This window comes from Daphnia pulex, chromosome 11 (genome assembly GCF_021134715.1).
Source record: "Daphnia pulex isolate KAP4 chromosome 11, ASM2113471v1".
In the NCBI taxonomy this organism is placed as follows: Eukaryota; Metazoa; Arthropoda; class Branchiopoda; order Diplostraca; family Daphniidae; genus Daphnia; species Daphnia pulex.
Genome location: NC_060027.1, coordinates 614,512 through 629,850, shown reverse-complemented (window position 1 = coordinate 629,850; position 15,339 = coordinate 614,512). Strand labels below are relative to the sequence as shown.

The following is a 15,339-nucleotide window of genomic DNA, read 5'->3' as shown; positions in this document are numbered from 1 at the left end:
TTTTAATTCATTTCCCAATAGTTCTCAGTTCACCGCCAATAATCAAAAGCACTATGGTACCTCGTCCAAACCGCCTCCCGATTACAACAGCCTCTTCAAAATAAATCCAAAACATAAAAGTACTCCAGAGTCTAAGTGATCGTGTAGGAGCAAAACACTTGATGAGAAAAAAAAACGTTCAATTTAGAGCTAAACTTTTAAAAGAAAAGCCCTTGTACGGTAGTTATTCATAAGTGTGACGCTTGTGCCATCAGTTGAGCAATAAACAACTAAAAATTAAAGTTCAGGTGTTGTTTGAACCTTACCATATGGAAGTGGGGGACGAACATCTGCGATTAAGAAAAAAAAATTGAAATTATAATAGAGTAATTGTTTGGAAAGTGTTTTTACGATTTGAAGTTAAGAATGAACGGGGTTTGTAATACTGAGCGCTGTTCAAATTCCCCAAGAAATATTTCTCGTTTTCTGTAATAATTATTTTTCGCGAAATGTGTCCAATCATGAGTTTTTGAAACCCAAAATCATGATAGCAACTGTTAACCAATTGATAACAGTCAATCAGTGATTTATTAAATCTTTAATGAAGATAACATCCCTTGAATAAAGAAAATCGAACGCTCCGATCCTGATGAATCCGCTCTCTTCCATAAATCGGGACAAGGCCTCTTGACCCTCCGGCATGTTATCCCATTCAACCGTCAGTGCCTTCATTGAGTTATAAATAAAGAGAATAAAAAACAACTGTCACTGTATCATATTTTTCAGAATGTAACCTTTGTAGATGATTTACCTTAATGTCAACCTTGTGCCACGGGATAGTCTTCAGGATTTTGAGTTCGTGGCCTTCGACGTCGAGGCTAAAAAAATCCACCAGAGTTCGTCCAACTGCCAGGAGAATTGAGTAGAAAGGGAAGCATTGAACTGATACCACATCAGGATCGACGCCGGGTATTCCAGCTTTCTGTAAAGTTTCAGCTTCTCCTTCGATATGACTATGACCGGGATCGCCACTCTTTGGCTGAAAACTAACCTGAAATTATGAAATACAATTGGTTGAAATCACAGCATCATTTTGAAAAACATAAATGACATACTTTGGTAGGAAATGGTTCCAAGCTGAGACAGACGGGCAGCGTCCACGACTTACGGTTGCGTGCTGCAAGTTTTTGAAACGTAATCGGGTTGGCTTCGATTAATATTCCACCCCAATTGAATTTCCGCTCTAGATCAATTGTGTTTGACATGTACTCGCCGTTTAGGGCTCCGCATTCTACAAAAAAGCCACTCGTCTATAAATACAAACGAACAGTTAATACGTACACAATAAATTTAGCGTTTCGAAATTTGAAATACTTTATTTTTTAAGAGCCTAAAAATGACTCCAGTTTGTCCCGGTGATCGGTCTGTGTCGTCGTTAGAGTCTAATTTAAGTGGGACATCTTGAGGCGACGGTTGAATCAGGTAATGTTTCCTAATAGTTTCAATAACACAGGGGTGATCCTGAGGCAGTTTATGATTATTCATGTAATCTGTAATAATCCGACACAATAATTAATCATTTAAAAACCGTAATCACATAAAATGTTTTACCTTCATTGCATTCGCTGCTAATCCTGCTATCGTAGCCGTTGAGCGATTGCGACAATTTCCCCAGCCAATTGACTTCATCCATCAAATTGTACTTGCGATTCAATCCGGGAATATTAGATTTTGCCGGAATTTCATCAGTTTCCCTTTGACGATTTGGAGATTGTTGATAGTAGTTAAAAGTCTCTGTTCTAGGAGAAACTAATAAATAAATAATTAGAAACACTAAGACGAGTACGACGGTCAGTAAAGCACACACTCTTCTCGAGCGACACTGTTGCACAGCAGCAGACACCGTATTTTTCATCTTTTCTCAAGTGATTTAAAAATGTAACGTTGGCTTCTCTTCCAGTTCTGAGCCAAACACACAGTGCTTGCTATAACTATAGCAACATGCATACGTGACTAATTTGGCCAATTCTAGGGAATGTCTGTTCAGGTGTATAGGAACTGTTTACACACTTTGCATCTTATCTCTGGTTTGCAGCTTTGGCGCTTATAATATAGCCGCAAATAATTCTGTAAAAGTCCCACTTCGAAACGCAATGTTGTACTAGTTATCACATCACAGCATATCCGCATAATTTAAACCACTTTGGATCATTTAATTGATTTAAATTATATGCTAAATCTGGAATTACAAAAAAAAACATGAACAAAAGGTTGGCATGCATACTGTAATACTTCTACTAAATATATACTGTATCCGGTTCGTGTACAACTGGTACAAATGTTTGAAGTATAATAAGAGAACCACCTGTGAGATGTGTCAACACAGACTCTTTTCCATTGGCCGTGCCTATATTCCTATAGGAGCAGTTGTAAGCAAAGCTAGTCTACCGTTCTCTGTAAGAGTAACAATGCGGGAAACGAGAGTTACGGAATAAGCGGACTTTGTTTGTTATTTCTCAATCGGCTTCATCCTCTTGATTTAATAATGGGTGTCGCTACACATTTGCGATTAGGATTGATTTGGCTCAGCTTGGCAGTTACCGTCTACGTTTTCTTTGAAGCACACGAAAGACTCAACCCAACAAGTGAATTTCGACGTGCTCAAAATGATTCCCATCGCTTAACTCAGGCATTGAATTCGTGCGCGCATTCAAACGATGTTCAGCCTCCGATTAAAGAGCAACAACACTCGTCATCCGATGAAAATTTAACTGTCATCAATCGTGATTTTTTCGAATATTTAGCCAGCCAATTGCGTGATACTCGGTACCCTGGCGTGGAAACTCACACTCGCTATGTCGTGGCTAAAACTAGAAGAAAATATTTGCTAAACGTCAAACCCTTGCGACCCGATTTCGGGCCCGTGTTAAACGATGTGACATCGTTCAATTACCCGATTCAAATTTCCCGGTGTCGAGATACGATCGTTCGCGGTGGTCCCAGTCTCTTCGTGGCGGTTATATCCGCACCTCAATACTTCCACAAACGAGACATTATTCGTCGAACATGGCAACGACACTTGCAAATGCAGTCTGATCTTAATTTAATGAATTTGGCTGGATTCGGTTTCATTGTCGGATTGACGGAAGGCGATGACGGAATCCAGAAGCGGATCGAAGAAGAGAGAAAGACGTACGGTGACATTCTTCAAATTGAAATGATTGACGACTATTACAATCTGACGCTCAAAGTAGTTGGTCTATTGAACTGGGTAAACGACCACTGTTCTCGGGTGGATTATGTTTTGAAAGTTGACGACGACGTGTACGTCAATACCCGGAATTTGGTTACGGTCATGAAGAATTTAAATTCATCCGAGCACAGCATGTACGGATCTTTTTCCGAGGGCCTACCAAATAGGGGTGGGTTTATCTCTGAATTCAATTTCTGAAATTCACTTTGATTACGCATTTTTCAATTTTTTAAACATTACTGACAGGTGGAACGTGGTACCTTAGTTTCGAGGAATGGCCTTGGTCAAACTATCCCACTTATTTCAGAGGTACTAAATTGTGTAACATTTTAATTGAATTCAATAACTGAATTGACCAAAATCTTAAATCATGAGGAGCGGCTATTCTAATGCCAGGAATCACGATCGGCCCTTTATTAGCTGCTTCCCAAACGACGCCGTTTCTACCTTTTGACGATACTTTTCTCACTGGATTGTGTACAGCCAAAGCGGGGATCACAGTGCGCATTTCCGACAGGTACGGATTGCGATAACACTTGGAGGGCATACCCTAAACGAATTACAATTAACATTTTATTTTAATCATTAAGATTTTTCGTCGGAGGAGCAACAGAAGTACCTGAACCCTGTCACGTGTACACCTCTATTACGTGGCTAACAGATTCTGTCGCCCAGCTCAACAATTCTCAATGGGCTACTGAGAATTTTTATGATAACCTGACCCATTGCACTTTAAATGATCCCGGCGTTGCAAACCAAACGGTCAATTCGAAAAAAGACAAATTTCATTTCATTTTTTCAACGAGAGCAGATGGACAATAAACTCACGGTTACATTTGATCAGAAAAGATTTTTCACCGGAGAAACAAACAACACAAGTACCTTAACTCTGTTGCGTTTACACCTCTATTACTTGGCTAATAAAATCTGTTGTAAAATTTACGATTGACAAAACAATTTCAGGGCTTTTGGGAGACTGTTAATTGTTTTGTTTTACGGTCTAGCAGCGCTTGTTGATTCACTTGAAAGAGATTAAGTGTTTCATTGTCCTACCTTTTATCCGTGATTGCTTAAGGGTTGCAGGATTGGTAGAAACTCCAGAATGTTGCGATGAGCTGACTTTAATCACTCGGCGGACAGCGGATCACTTAAAGAAATATCACAGGGTCACTGAGGACTTTGATAATGACATGACGTAATGCACAGTCGAAGAGTCAGTTGACACTTTAACAGGACAGTTGATCCAACAGAAAGTATTGTTTTCCATTTCTCCAGGTGACAGTCTTTTCTCGTTGGTGAAAATCTAGCGGAAATCGAATCAATTGAGGATCTGAAAAAAAAAGAAATTCAGTGGTTTGATTAAAACTTGTGTTTGACAACTTAACAAACTGTGTAAATCCCCCTTTATACGTTTTTTTTAACCTATTGTAAATCGGTTTGCTTACCTACACCTTCTACTAATAGAAATACCTAATGCAATAGAGAATAACACCCAGAGCGCATTAGTTCAGTTACATTCAAAGAAAAACAAATGGGCGTTTTTTTTTAATATGAAGGATTAGATGCAGGTATTTTTGTTTCCTTTTTCGTGCCTAGCATATTGAATGCCAACGTTCTTTTGTCTGCGGTCAAATTTCAAAAAGGATTCAATTTCACCCCTTTCTTTTTTGCATTGTTGCAAAGGTAAGTAACAGAAAAAAATGAATTTGACCTTCGCTTTCTAGGAATACAGGTAAGATCAAATATTTCTGTGGCACGTGTACTATTCAAAGGCAGAGAGAGATTCTGGATCTTTAACGGTGCTTGTTTTCAAATTTGATTTGTCTAACTAGACATCCTTAGGCCTAAGATTATTTTACTTTGATTGGGTTTCCAAGTTAATGTCGCCTATCTCGTTCTTTTTTTTCAAATTCCAGCGAAAGCTGAGAAACGCCAAGTTATATCTGATTACACGATATTCGATTCCGTCATTAATTGGCGCCTTTACCCAGTCTGTAGTTCGGCCGCTAGTGGATATTTTGGCGCTCGACTGTACAGTTATCGATTCAAACGAAAGCAGTCCTACATGTTCTACGGCCTTAAGAAATGACTAGAGCCCACCCCGAACAAATCTCTTTTCTATACAGGGTCAGATCCCATCGATCAAAGTTCGTGAAAGCTTAGTGTCTGCGCTGTGGCAGCAGTTCCGGTTTTCGCCCGACAACCCCAAACTACAAGGACTTCTTATCAGACGGGAAAACAAAGTGGGCGCTAATCTCTGTCCTAAGCGGAGCACCTAGGTGTCAGTACTCGATCGATCTGACACGCCAAGTATATTACATTTTCACTTTTCAATGTTTTTAGTTTTCTGCATCTTGAATTAGTAGTTGGGCAATATTCTTGGCATGGTGCGGTTCTAGTTAGATTTCGAACGGTTGCTTCATGCGACAAACTTTAGAACAAGAAGTTGGACGCTAACTTAAAATTTGTTTTGCGTAATAATCACGCTGTTGTGTGTTTATGTAATTTAACTTGGAAATAGCCACTCTCGCTCCATCTGTTAACCGTATCTACAACTCCAACTAAAACATTTGAATTTGAACTTGAACTTGATTGATTTCAGAAATACGTGAAAGGAGCATCGTTCTCCAGACAAATTCAGTGGGTATCAAACGATTAAATGAATTTAACGGGTTTGGCTTTGAATATTATTACTAATACTGACTGTATACGCAGCGGATTTGATAATGGAGGAAGAATGTATGGTTGACGAGAGTGGAATCCAGGCGATCGCACCTACACTGGACAACACGGCTACCGATTTGACGAAGGCTGTTAAGCGTAGTAAAGCATGGTACATGGTGGTACTCATGTCGCTATGCTATGGCATTGGAGAACTATCACATTTCTTACCTGGAACCACCAGTCGGGCCATGTCGCAAGATCTCGAGTACGGCGATCAGAGCTGTTTGAGAAATGAGTCCGTTCCGGTCCATCTCGGCGGTGGCAATACGACGTGCTCAGACTACTTAAACCAAGAAACGTAAATTGATCACGTAATTGTTGGGTGTAGAATTTGTAATTTTGTTTACTTTTTTAACGATAATAGATGCGACAATGTGCTGACGGATCAAACGGGTGGTAGTTCATTCTGCCAGTGGGACTACAATGGAATGGGCATCGAATATCAAATACTCGCCGGACCAAGCTTTATACTCGCCTTTAGTATTGGTGGCCTTTTAATTGGAGCATTAGCTGACAGATATAACCGGTACATTAATGATATTTATCTAATTGACAATTTTTAAAAACATTTTTTAAAAACAGGATCGTGATCTTAGCTATCAGCACAATTGTTTTTAGTACCTGTACCATTGTTATGGGAACTGCACAAGAAGTTTGGCATTTAATTTTCCTCAGATTTGGTGTGGCGTTTGGGTAACAATTTTACACTCATCAGATCACATGAATAAATACTGACTTTGCTTTCAAATTAGGGAGTCCGCCTGTCAGCCCGTGTCGGCCAGTTTAGTGATGACCCTGTTTCCACAAGTAAAAGTGCAATGTCATTATCAGATGTTGACAATTTTTTATGTTTGTTTCAATTACCTTTAGTCGTTACACGGTGCTGCTCTTGGACTGGTGAACTGGGGCATTTATTTCGGCTATGGTTTAAGTTATGTCGTTGGCAATTATATTCCTCCGTTGGACATCCTCGGCCAGGTAATCAAAAGAATTTTAATTTCCGTTTGATTCAGTTTTAAATTCGTGCATGACTAGGGATGGCGATGGGCTTATTATTTGAGTGGCATCCCAGGATTTTTCTTTGCGGCTCTGCTCTTCTTGACGACTTCTGACCCGCGCTCTTCAAATCGCTCAAAGAAAGATGATACTTTTCAGTTGGAAAATGAACACAATTCAAAAACGGAAGTGGAATCTTCGTCTACCTGGAACAATGCATGGATCAATTTGAGCCATTTCTTTCATCCGTTTGTCCTGCTTCTTTGCCTGGGCGCTTGTGTCAGACACACTGGTTGAGTGCTTCGATTTCTCGTCAAGAATTTGCATTTGGAATTAAGATGAGTTCTTTTGGGTAGCTGGATTTTCCTGGGCTTACAACAGCCAACTCTACTTCGATTACTACTATCCTGGCACTGACGTGGGACTTTGGCTGTTTCTGGTGTCTATTGTGGGCGGTTCAAGCGGAATTTTGATCGGTGGAGCTGTTTCGGATCGTATTGTTAAACGGGCAGGACTTCAAGCTAGGTATGAATTTTGTGATTGGATTTTGGTCTTACCTGTAAGTTTGATGATAATGATTTTTTTTAAATTATTAGGGCTTGGGTTTTGGCAGCTAGCCAGGCGGTAGCAAGCCCGTTTGCAGCAGGTGTGTTGCTCCTACCTCCGCCCTACTGCTTTGCATCTCTGCTGATTGCGTATCTTTTTGCCGAAATGTGGTTTGGTGTACTTTTCGCCATTTTGATCGAATTGGTGCCATCCACAGCGTGTTCCTTCGTTATTGCTGTCTTCTTATTCGTTATGAACAATGTATTAAAGTTAAATTTTATTTTATTATTAGAAATGATAACTTACATGCAATTCTAATAGGTTGGAGGTAATTTGCCAGTCATCATTACTCCAATCAGCAAGCTTATGGGATACAGGGAGACTCTTATTCTGTTTTATCCAGGATTCTTCTTGATCAGTAAATTTCATAAAATAATTTTTTTTAAATCTATGGGATAAGAAATTATGTAAATTTGAATAGGTGCTGCTCTTTTCGGGTTACTGGGAATTGCTTTGCGCAATTCAAACGAAGGACGCAAGAAATCCTTAACTGGAGCTGAAAATTGTGAATCATAATGGATTGCTCAAAATACAAGGCCTGAATCGACATTTATTCTTGTCAAAAATTGCTTTTCAGACGTGCAAAAACACGCACACACAATCACCCGTATGGGATAAATTGAAGGGTGACGAGTAAGGAAATGTTAATTTCAAAGATGAGGAAAGAAGGAAGAAAACTTGCTTTTAAAAAAATATATAAAATGACAAGATATCACGAGGTGAAACTACAAGTTGTGGTGACATAACTTGTTTGAATTTTGTTTTTCTCTTGCATTTAAATAAGGTTGGAGAATTCATTAGTTAAATTTTTCGGTTTGCAACAGGCAACTAAGTTTTCATCAGAAAATTTTAATCCTAGATTTCATGCATGGCCTACCTTCATGACATTCCTCTGAACATTTCGTTTGTGAAGTTTTCGAAACGTTTCTTTTATTATTTTGTTTTGTATAGAATTCAAAGCAATATAGAATCGGAGAGGAAAAATAAGACAAATGAGCGAGTTTGGAGAGAAATCCTTCCTAAAATTCAGTTAGGCAGGAGAAAATCCTGTCGAGGGGGCTTGACACAACTGAATTATTGGATGACATTACACTGCCTATTTCATCTTTACTCGGTTCCTTACAACATTTCTTCTTGACTCCGGCGAACGCACCTTGCCACCTTCCTTTTGAATTCTGGGAAGTTCTCTCGCCATTCTTTGGCTGCGTCTACATTAGCCGGGCTCTGATCATTGGGGTCTGCCAGCATAGAGATGACCGAGATCATAATAGTTTCCACAGTGTGAATGGGTAACCACCGCTCACAAGCTTTCTCGTAACCCCACTTGTCATCTCCAGGCTCATGAAGTATAGATATGCAAACATCACCATTCTTCTCAACTATTGGAAATAATATAATTAGATATACATAGATAAAATAATGAATTAAATAAAACACAACTTACTATTAGGGTGCCAAATCTCTGTAATGAACTTCATTTTGGGAGGCCTCAGCGGGTACTCTTTGGGGAAGTAGATGTGTGCTTTGAAGAACCCTCCCTCACTGTCAAATTTCAAATGATAAAAATGATATTACAATTCATTAAAACATTAATAAAAAAATTACTAAAGAGTGTCGGGTGGTCCAATGAGCAGGACTTCCCATCGATAAATGTCACTGTCATCGATGAGTCCAGCAGAGAAACCCTCAACAGGGTTCTTGTTTAACTCTGCAAAAATGATGAAATGACAAATAAACGAATGTTAAAACAACACTTAAACTCGATAAAAAATTTCAAGTCAAGCATATAACAAACAAGAAAGCCGTCAGCCAACGCCATTGAATGAGTGAAACTGGTGAAACAAATAAAAAGTACAGCGACTCGCACGCTCTTCATCTTACATAACCTGTTCCAAGAACAACTGAATTACCTGCTAGCTGTTTTTTAAGAAGTAATGCTGACTGCAATTCGGACATAATGAAATCAAAACGTAAATTTGTTGAGAGGAACTTGAGAAGTCTTCTCTCAAGTTGAGAAGTCTTTCCAAGCACGTTGCTTGCTTCGTCCTAGCCTTTGACGTTGCCAAATCTCCTTCCTTCCTCTAGAGCTCGCGCGTTGTTGGCCAATCAATTTAATCACGGCCAGGTCACGGACCAATCTCCGTCAATGCCGTCAATGCATGTTTTATAAATTTTAATTTTTTTTAAATTGCACTCCTAAAATAAACATTGATTCAATAAACCCAGAAATAAATTATCACGATGTATTTTCTTGTGAACATTACTCGATATAAAACATCACAATTTGACATTATTAATCTAAAGACATGGCAGATGTCTTTGTTTTTTTTTGTATAATAATTGATGGAAGGGCAAGCGAGATGAAAATGTTCAAATGACGATACATAATTCATGAAAGACAACGAATCACTTGATCTTGTAGTTTAGAACTGGTGCAAATGTCAATGTCTCCACCGGATCCGCCGACGAATAGCAACTAATATAACAATCCAAAGATTATATTTGTTTTTCATTTCATTATCATAATATTTTTTTACTTTATTTGCATCCTTTTTCTGGAGGCAAATACTGTAGACTCTAAGGGGACTTGTAGGCATTTTGACGGTAATATCTCCCGAAAATAAGCTAAAAATAATTGACCCAGCTCACACATTAGTGTCAAGGGGGAAATTTAAATTTTTAAAAATTACCATTGGTATACAAACGGTCCATCTACGCCGACGATTATATTGTCTTCGTGAAACATAACGTTGTTAACACCATGGACGTCTTCTTCGAGTAATACTCTACTCATTGTCAAAGATCGTAAATGATAAAGTCCTAAGTGCGGGCCTCCTCCACACACCTATGATATGCGACAAATAACAACTGTAGTGATTTCTCATCGATTAGATTACTTCCTTAAACAAGACTTACCAACCAATCTTCATTCATAGCAACAGCACCAACCCATTTTCCCAGATGGGGTCGATTCAGTTTAGACTCCAAATGTGGTGTAATTACGTGATTAGGTTTTGATTTTCGAGTATCCCAGATGCATACTGTTCCGTCTTCACTTGCACTTGATAGCTGATTCCCACTATCACACAATAAAAAGTAATTAATGTTTTTATGCAATAACTTGAATTGTAACTACATCTACATACACCAGGGACATTGAGTGAATGAAATCAGTATGACCAGAGAAGGTTTGTTTAACTTTCCCATATTCAAGATCTACATGATGAATATTGTTGTCTCCACAAGCAACAAAAGTTGAGTTTTCACCGTTAATCATGCAATCTACAGTTTCTTTAGTGCCAAAGTCACTATAAAATTACATAAAACCAACAGTTAATTATGATAAATGTAATAATCAGAATATTCTAATATGGTTACGTTGGCAAGCGAAGATCAACTTTCCAGCAAGGTTTCACCTTCTCATCACTATTCTGTGGAAGCACCAATTGATTCCAGCTAAATGCCTCAATACAGTTCTTGCCTCCAACGAGTAAGTTATCATTTAAAGATGTTATAGCTTGCAAAGGTTTGGTACTGACAGAAAAGCATTTCTGTGGTAATGTGAGGCTTTCACGTGGACCCTGTTCATCTTCGGCATACAAACTTTTGATACTAGGAAGAGATACATGTTAATAAAATTTTTTTTTTCAGTAATATTATTTTAAGAATAAATTCAATACTTAAATATGTTGACATTCCCAAAATTGGTTCCAGCAGCTAGAAATTCCTCACAAGGAGATAGGGCTTGAGAGAGGACAGTCACGTAAAACGATTTTATGTTAGGCATATTTTCGCACTTTAATCACTGCTTTAACAGTTTAGTTATTCGTGAAGTCGGAGAATTTGTAACTCAGTAAATTTAACTTTTAATTTGAAAATCAAAACAAGAATATACACCGGCAAAGTTTGATTTTTGTGGCGCTCTGGGTCTCCATGCGGAAGCGTCTGCTACGATATCTACTAATTTGCGGAAATCCGAGAAAGGTTTTTCAGTTTCAGCCATTACCCGGGAAATTCAACTGAGAAATAAGCCAAAAACAAATAGAAATGTGAACTACGACTTGGTTTCATTGGTTCGATGAAGATCTAAACCGATTTAAAGCGCTGTTGAATGATGTTTCAAAAATTTTAACTGTAGTTATTTAATGTGGTCAACTTCAGATTTGAAAAGACCAAAATAATAAGATCAAGGACACTCTCAGATATAATGAATATCATCAATGAGTTGTCATACACTGAACGCAACTTACTTATTCCCATTATTCCCTACACGTCACTTCCCTTGGGCCTTGAATCGAAACCGATATCCCTTCAGCTTTTTGTAGTTTAATCTTATTTGCTTAGATTAACTAGATCTGATTTCCCATGAAATCAGCTATTGGAATCAGACATGATACCGTATCTAGACTTGTGTGAAAACACTCCCCCAAATTTGTTATAGACTTGCCTTTTTGATTATTTTCGAGATGTTGACTTTGACACAGAACAACCAGACCAATTTTAAAAAAGTGAAATGTTTCAAATAAAAAAATATATAATAAAATGTGATAGCCAAGATACGTGTTTTGGTCACACCTGAGACGTAGCGGCGCAGCAGTGTGTTAAGTTTTCTTCAGGAAAACCTTGACTGCAGTTTATATCCCCCCGCGGATCGCATAATTTACGAGTTTATAAACTTGTGGAGTGATTACTGAATAACCTGTAATAATTCAGGCCGCCGTGAATACATAAGGCTGTTATTAACGGGATAAGCCGCCGGGAGCAAAATACAGCGCTAGGGCAACAGCACGTAGTGCATTCAGTAAACATCAGAGGGCCTGCAAGAAGAAATACCAGGAAAGGAAACCTGCTTTCCTCTCTGATAATAATATTGCTAGAATCCAAAAAATCTAATGGCCTTAGCCTACATTCGTTCGCTTGCCTTCTTGATGTGTGAACCACCCAACAGATCGGTCGCATCGCACTGCTATTCTCGTTCAGACTGGGCACTTATAAAGCGAAATCACAGTGGAACAACACGAACTGACGTAGTGGAACTATTAGGTCGAGTTAAAACCCAACAAACAGCCAACACCATGTTTTGACAATTGAAAGTGTCAAAACGATCAAAAAGTTTAACTCTTAACTCGAAAAGTTCCAGTTGAGCCGCGCAATCTAACATACGGATCTCGGGACTTTCTTTCTTTCTACTATTCCGAGAGGAAAATTTCTCTTTTCTCTCGGTCATGGACCTTACACAACTAAGCCCAGAGAAACGAAACTTATTCGACCAGGTATTTAAAATCGTCTTTTTTAATTGTAATAATAGACGAAGGTTAAATTTTCGCCAGTATTGAAATTTCGCCACGCTGAACGCGGATAGTGTATTAATCAAAGATAGAATGAGGTAACAATGTGAGTGGCAGAGAAAGCTGTGGCAAGCTTTTTAAATTCCAACCTGTTATGCTTTTTTTTTGTTTTAAACCCAGCGGGTTTTCGGAGCAAAAGGGCGAAGAAAACTTACAGTGCTTTATACACGTAGAAATCTGGGCCGTTATAAAAATGTTTCAATCTTTTATTAATTCCGTTTTTTTTTTCTCACCAACAGTTTGCAAATAATGTGGCGGATTGCAGGCTACCAGAATACACCACCCACGCCCACCTGATCAAATGGCTCATTGGTATTAATCATTTTCGTATGGCGTTAACAATTTAATTCATTCGGTGAAAATTAATTGTTTTATCAATGATCACAGCCCGGGAATTCGATTTAGCTAAATCCGAAACGATGTTTCGCCAAGTAAGTCAATTCTCAAAATAGCACAATATATTTTTATATCGCACAATATTTAAATTAATTCGAATATTGAAGTCGTTAGAATGGCGTCAAATAAACCAGGTCGACACAATTCTAGACAAATGGACGCCTCCGGAAGTATTGACCAGATATTACTCCCTCGGAGCAACTGGACACGACAAATTTCATTGTCCTGGTAACAAAAAGATTAATTAAAAATGATTTAAGAAAAGCAGAGAGAAAAAATAAAATTCAATTTGATTTTTTCTCCAATCTTTTCAGTGTGGATCAACGCTTTCGGTCGGACGGATATGACGGGAATATTGCAATCCGTGACCAAGGTACATTCATTTAAAAATATGCATTTCAGTTAACACCCCAAAACCTAATTTGAATTATTCACTAGCGAGACTACCTGCGTTACATGGTCTACATAACCGAAATGAGCCACCGCCTAATGATGGAAAATGCTCTGCGCTCTGGCAAACCTGTATCCTATCAGACACTCATCATCGACATGGCCGATTTCTCCGTGAATCAAATGAGCAAACAATGTAACACATATTGATAATTCACACTGAAAATGATTTCTAATTTAAAAAAAAAAAAGAAACGATAACAAATACTAAATCAAACCCTTTCTAAATCAAACAAGTTATGGACATTGGAATGGAAACCACCAACCTTTTTGTAACCAACTACCCGGAAGGTGTTCGCCGCGTATTCGTTATCAACGGTAAGTTGATTTGTTTTATTTGTTTAATCAGTTTCATTCAAGTCCAGTTGACAGTGACCAATTTTTAGTACCTCAGGTGTTTTCCGTGGGCTTCAACTTGGTCAAACCGTTTCTCAGCGCCGCCACTTTAGCCAAATTGCGCATTTTCTCTCAGGATGCCAAAGCTTGGAAAGAAGCGTTGCTGGAGGAGATTGACGCCGATCAACTTCCCGCTCATTACGGAGGCACCATGACCGATCCCGATGGAAATCCTTTCTGCCTAACTAAAGTAAGTTACAATATTTTTATTTTTTTAAATTTCTTAACAACGTTATAATCTGAATGCAGATCAACATGGGCGGAGAAGTGCCGAAGAATTACTACATCAATAATAAAAAGCCCGAAAGTGGAGCCAGCGGAGCCCACCTGAAAAGTGAATTAGTTCCGGCCGGAAATCGGAAACGAATTGAAATCATTGTCGAAGAAGCCAAATCATTGATGAGGTCATTTTTGTTTGTTGTATCGTATCATTTATTTTAGCGTCGCTAATTATTCTTTGTAATGGAGCAGGTGGGAGTTTATGACAGAGGATGGTGACGTGGGTTTCCAAATCAATTGCGTCAAGAAAGATGACGGCAAAGAAGTGATTGTGCTACCGCGAGCTCGCGTTGACAGTCACCAAATGATGGAAGCGGGTGAAATTGTTTGTGTATACAGCGGCACATGTGAGGGGACTTTAATCATTTAAAAAAAATAATTTTGAATTGCTTAGAATTAATTTTTTTTTTTTATTCTCTTTTTAGACGTCATCGAGTTTGACAATTCCTACAGCTATTTCCGTTCCAAGAAGCTTTGGTACAGCATTGACGTGAGCAAATGTGAATCTTAGACAACTCTCACACCTAGCTGCACCTGAGATTTCAAATAATTACAATTTAGATAAAATTATTTCTTCTGCCGATTGAATAAAATAAACAAAATTATTTCACTTTGGAAAAAAGGCTTCCGTTTTCTTGGGGTACAAAAAAAACAATTCTAATCTTGTCGTTAATTCGTGTGCTGTTAATGCCTTGTGCAATTGGCCTTGAGCAAGAAATGGTGTATGATTTAGAATCCTTCACGTCCGTCTAACGACCATTTTATCCCTTCTATTTCATAAGCTTTATATGGTGTCTACTCTAGGGTCGCTTTATTGGGCAAATTGTATAATCTTATGAGGCGGGGATATGGCTTATCGAATTAGATGTTATCTTAAACACAACTGGCGTGGTAAACAAAAACATGATGTGC

The 15,339-nt window shown here is 38.5% G+C and overlaps 6 protein-coding genes across 8 annotated transcripts; 3 read left to right on the top strand and 3 right to left on the bottom strand.

The window, feature by feature from the left end:
- Positions 1-521: 521 nt before the first annotated feature.
- LOC124207282 lies at positions 522-1,998 on the bottom strand. The gene is made up of 5 exons (XM_046604663.1): positions 1,591-1,998; positions 1,354-1,529; positions 1,095-1,289; positions 791-1,030; positions 522-705 (listed from the first exon to the last, which is right to left on the bottom strand). The coding sequence occupies exons 1-5, from the start codon at positions 1,892-1,894 to the stop codon at positions 559-561; spliced, it is 1,062 nt and encodes a 353-aa protein (XP_046460619.1). The 5' UTR covers positions 1,895-1,998; the 3' UTR covers positions 522-558.
- Positions 1,999-2,424: 426 nt separating this feature from the next.
- On the top strand, positions 2,425-4,174 carry LOC124207281 (lactosylceramide 1,3-N-acetyl-beta-D-glucosaminyltransferase-like). Its single transcript, XM_046604662.1, has 4 exons — positions 2,425-3,401; positions 3,479-3,541; positions 3,608-3,749; positions 3,823-4,174. The coding sequence occupies exons 1-4, from the start codon at positions 2,525-2,527 to the stop codon at positions 4,052-4,054; spliced, it is 1,314 nt and encodes a 437-aa protein (XP_046460618.1). The 5' UTR covers positions 2,425-2,524; the 3' UTR covers positions 4,055-4,174.
- A 1,072-nt stretch (positions 4,175-5,246) lies between these two features.
- Positions 5,247-8,107, top strand: LOC124207272 (probable sulfoacetate transporter SauU). 3 transcript variants are annotated; one of them, XM_046604643.1, is made up of 12 exons: positions 5,247-5,542; positions 5,835-5,872; positions 5,948-6,254; positions 6,321-6,482; positions 6,539-6,649; positions 6,709-6,763; positions 6,827-6,934; positions 6,992-7,244; positions 7,309-7,477; positions 7,549-7,759; positions 7,820-7,916; positions 7,980-8,107. In XM_046604643.1, exons 3-12 carry the CDS (start codon positions 5,959-5,961, stop codon positions 8,072-8,074), a joined length of 1,557 nt encoding a protein of 518 aa, XP_046460599.1. In that variant the 5' UTR covers positions 5,247-5,542; positions 5,835-5,872; positions 5,948-5,958; the 3' UTR covers positions 8,075-8,107. The 3 variants fall into 3 exon arrangements, with proteins under 3 accessions (XP_046460599.1, XP_046460600.1, XP_046460601.1); XM_046604644.1 differs by having other exon boundaries at positions 5,301-5,542; positions 5,835-5,876; XM_046604645.1 differs by having other exon boundaries at positions 5,301-5,542; positions 5,754-5,872.
- On the bottom strand, positions 8,089-9,685 carry LOC124207280 (ubiquitin-conjugating enzyme E2 G1-like). Its single transcript, XM_046604661.1, has 4 exons — positions 9,469-9,685; positions 9,164-9,266; positions 9,003-9,100; positions 8,089-8,937 (listed from the first exon to the last, which is right to left on the bottom strand). The coding sequence occupies exons 1-4, from the start codon at positions 9,512-9,514 to the stop codon at positions 8,678-8,680; spliced, it is 507 nt and encodes a 168-aa protein (XP_046460617.1). The 5' UTR covers positions 9,515-9,685; the 3' UTR covers positions 8,089-8,677.
- Positions 9,686-9,787: 102 nt separating this feature from the next.
- Positions 9,788-11,721, bottom strand: LOC124207279 (THO complex subunit 6 homolog). The gene is made up of 7 exons (XM_046604659.1): positions 11,239-11,721; positions 10,937-11,170; positions 10,705-10,866; positions 10,475-10,637; positions 10,249-10,403; positions 10,096-10,183; positions 9,788-10,034 (listed from the first exon to the last, which is right to left on the bottom strand). The coding sequence occupies exons 1-7, from the start codon at positions 11,343-11,345 to the stop codon at positions 9,948-9,950; spliced, it is 996 nt and encodes a 331-aa protein (XP_046460615.1). The 5' UTR covers positions 11,346-11,721; the 3' UTR covers positions 9,788-9,947.
- A 738-nt stretch (positions 11,722-12,459) lies between these two features.
- Positions 12,460-15,032, top strand: LOC124207278 (SEC14-like protein 2). The gene is made up of 11 exons (XM_046604658.1): positions 12,460-12,831; positions 13,146-13,218; positions 13,294-13,337; positions 13,410-13,530; positions 13,617-13,675; positions 13,741-13,888; positions 13,990-14,070; positions 14,139-14,338; positions 14,398-14,552; positions 14,620-14,774; positions 14,853-15,032. The coding sequence occupies exons 1-11, from the start codon at positions 12,784-12,786 to the stop codon at positions 14,936-14,938; spliced, it is 1,170 nt and encodes a 389-aa protein (XP_046460614.1). The 5' UTR covers positions 12,460-12,783; the 3' UTR covers positions 14,939-15,032.
- Positions 15,033-15,339: the final 307 nt, after the last annotated feature.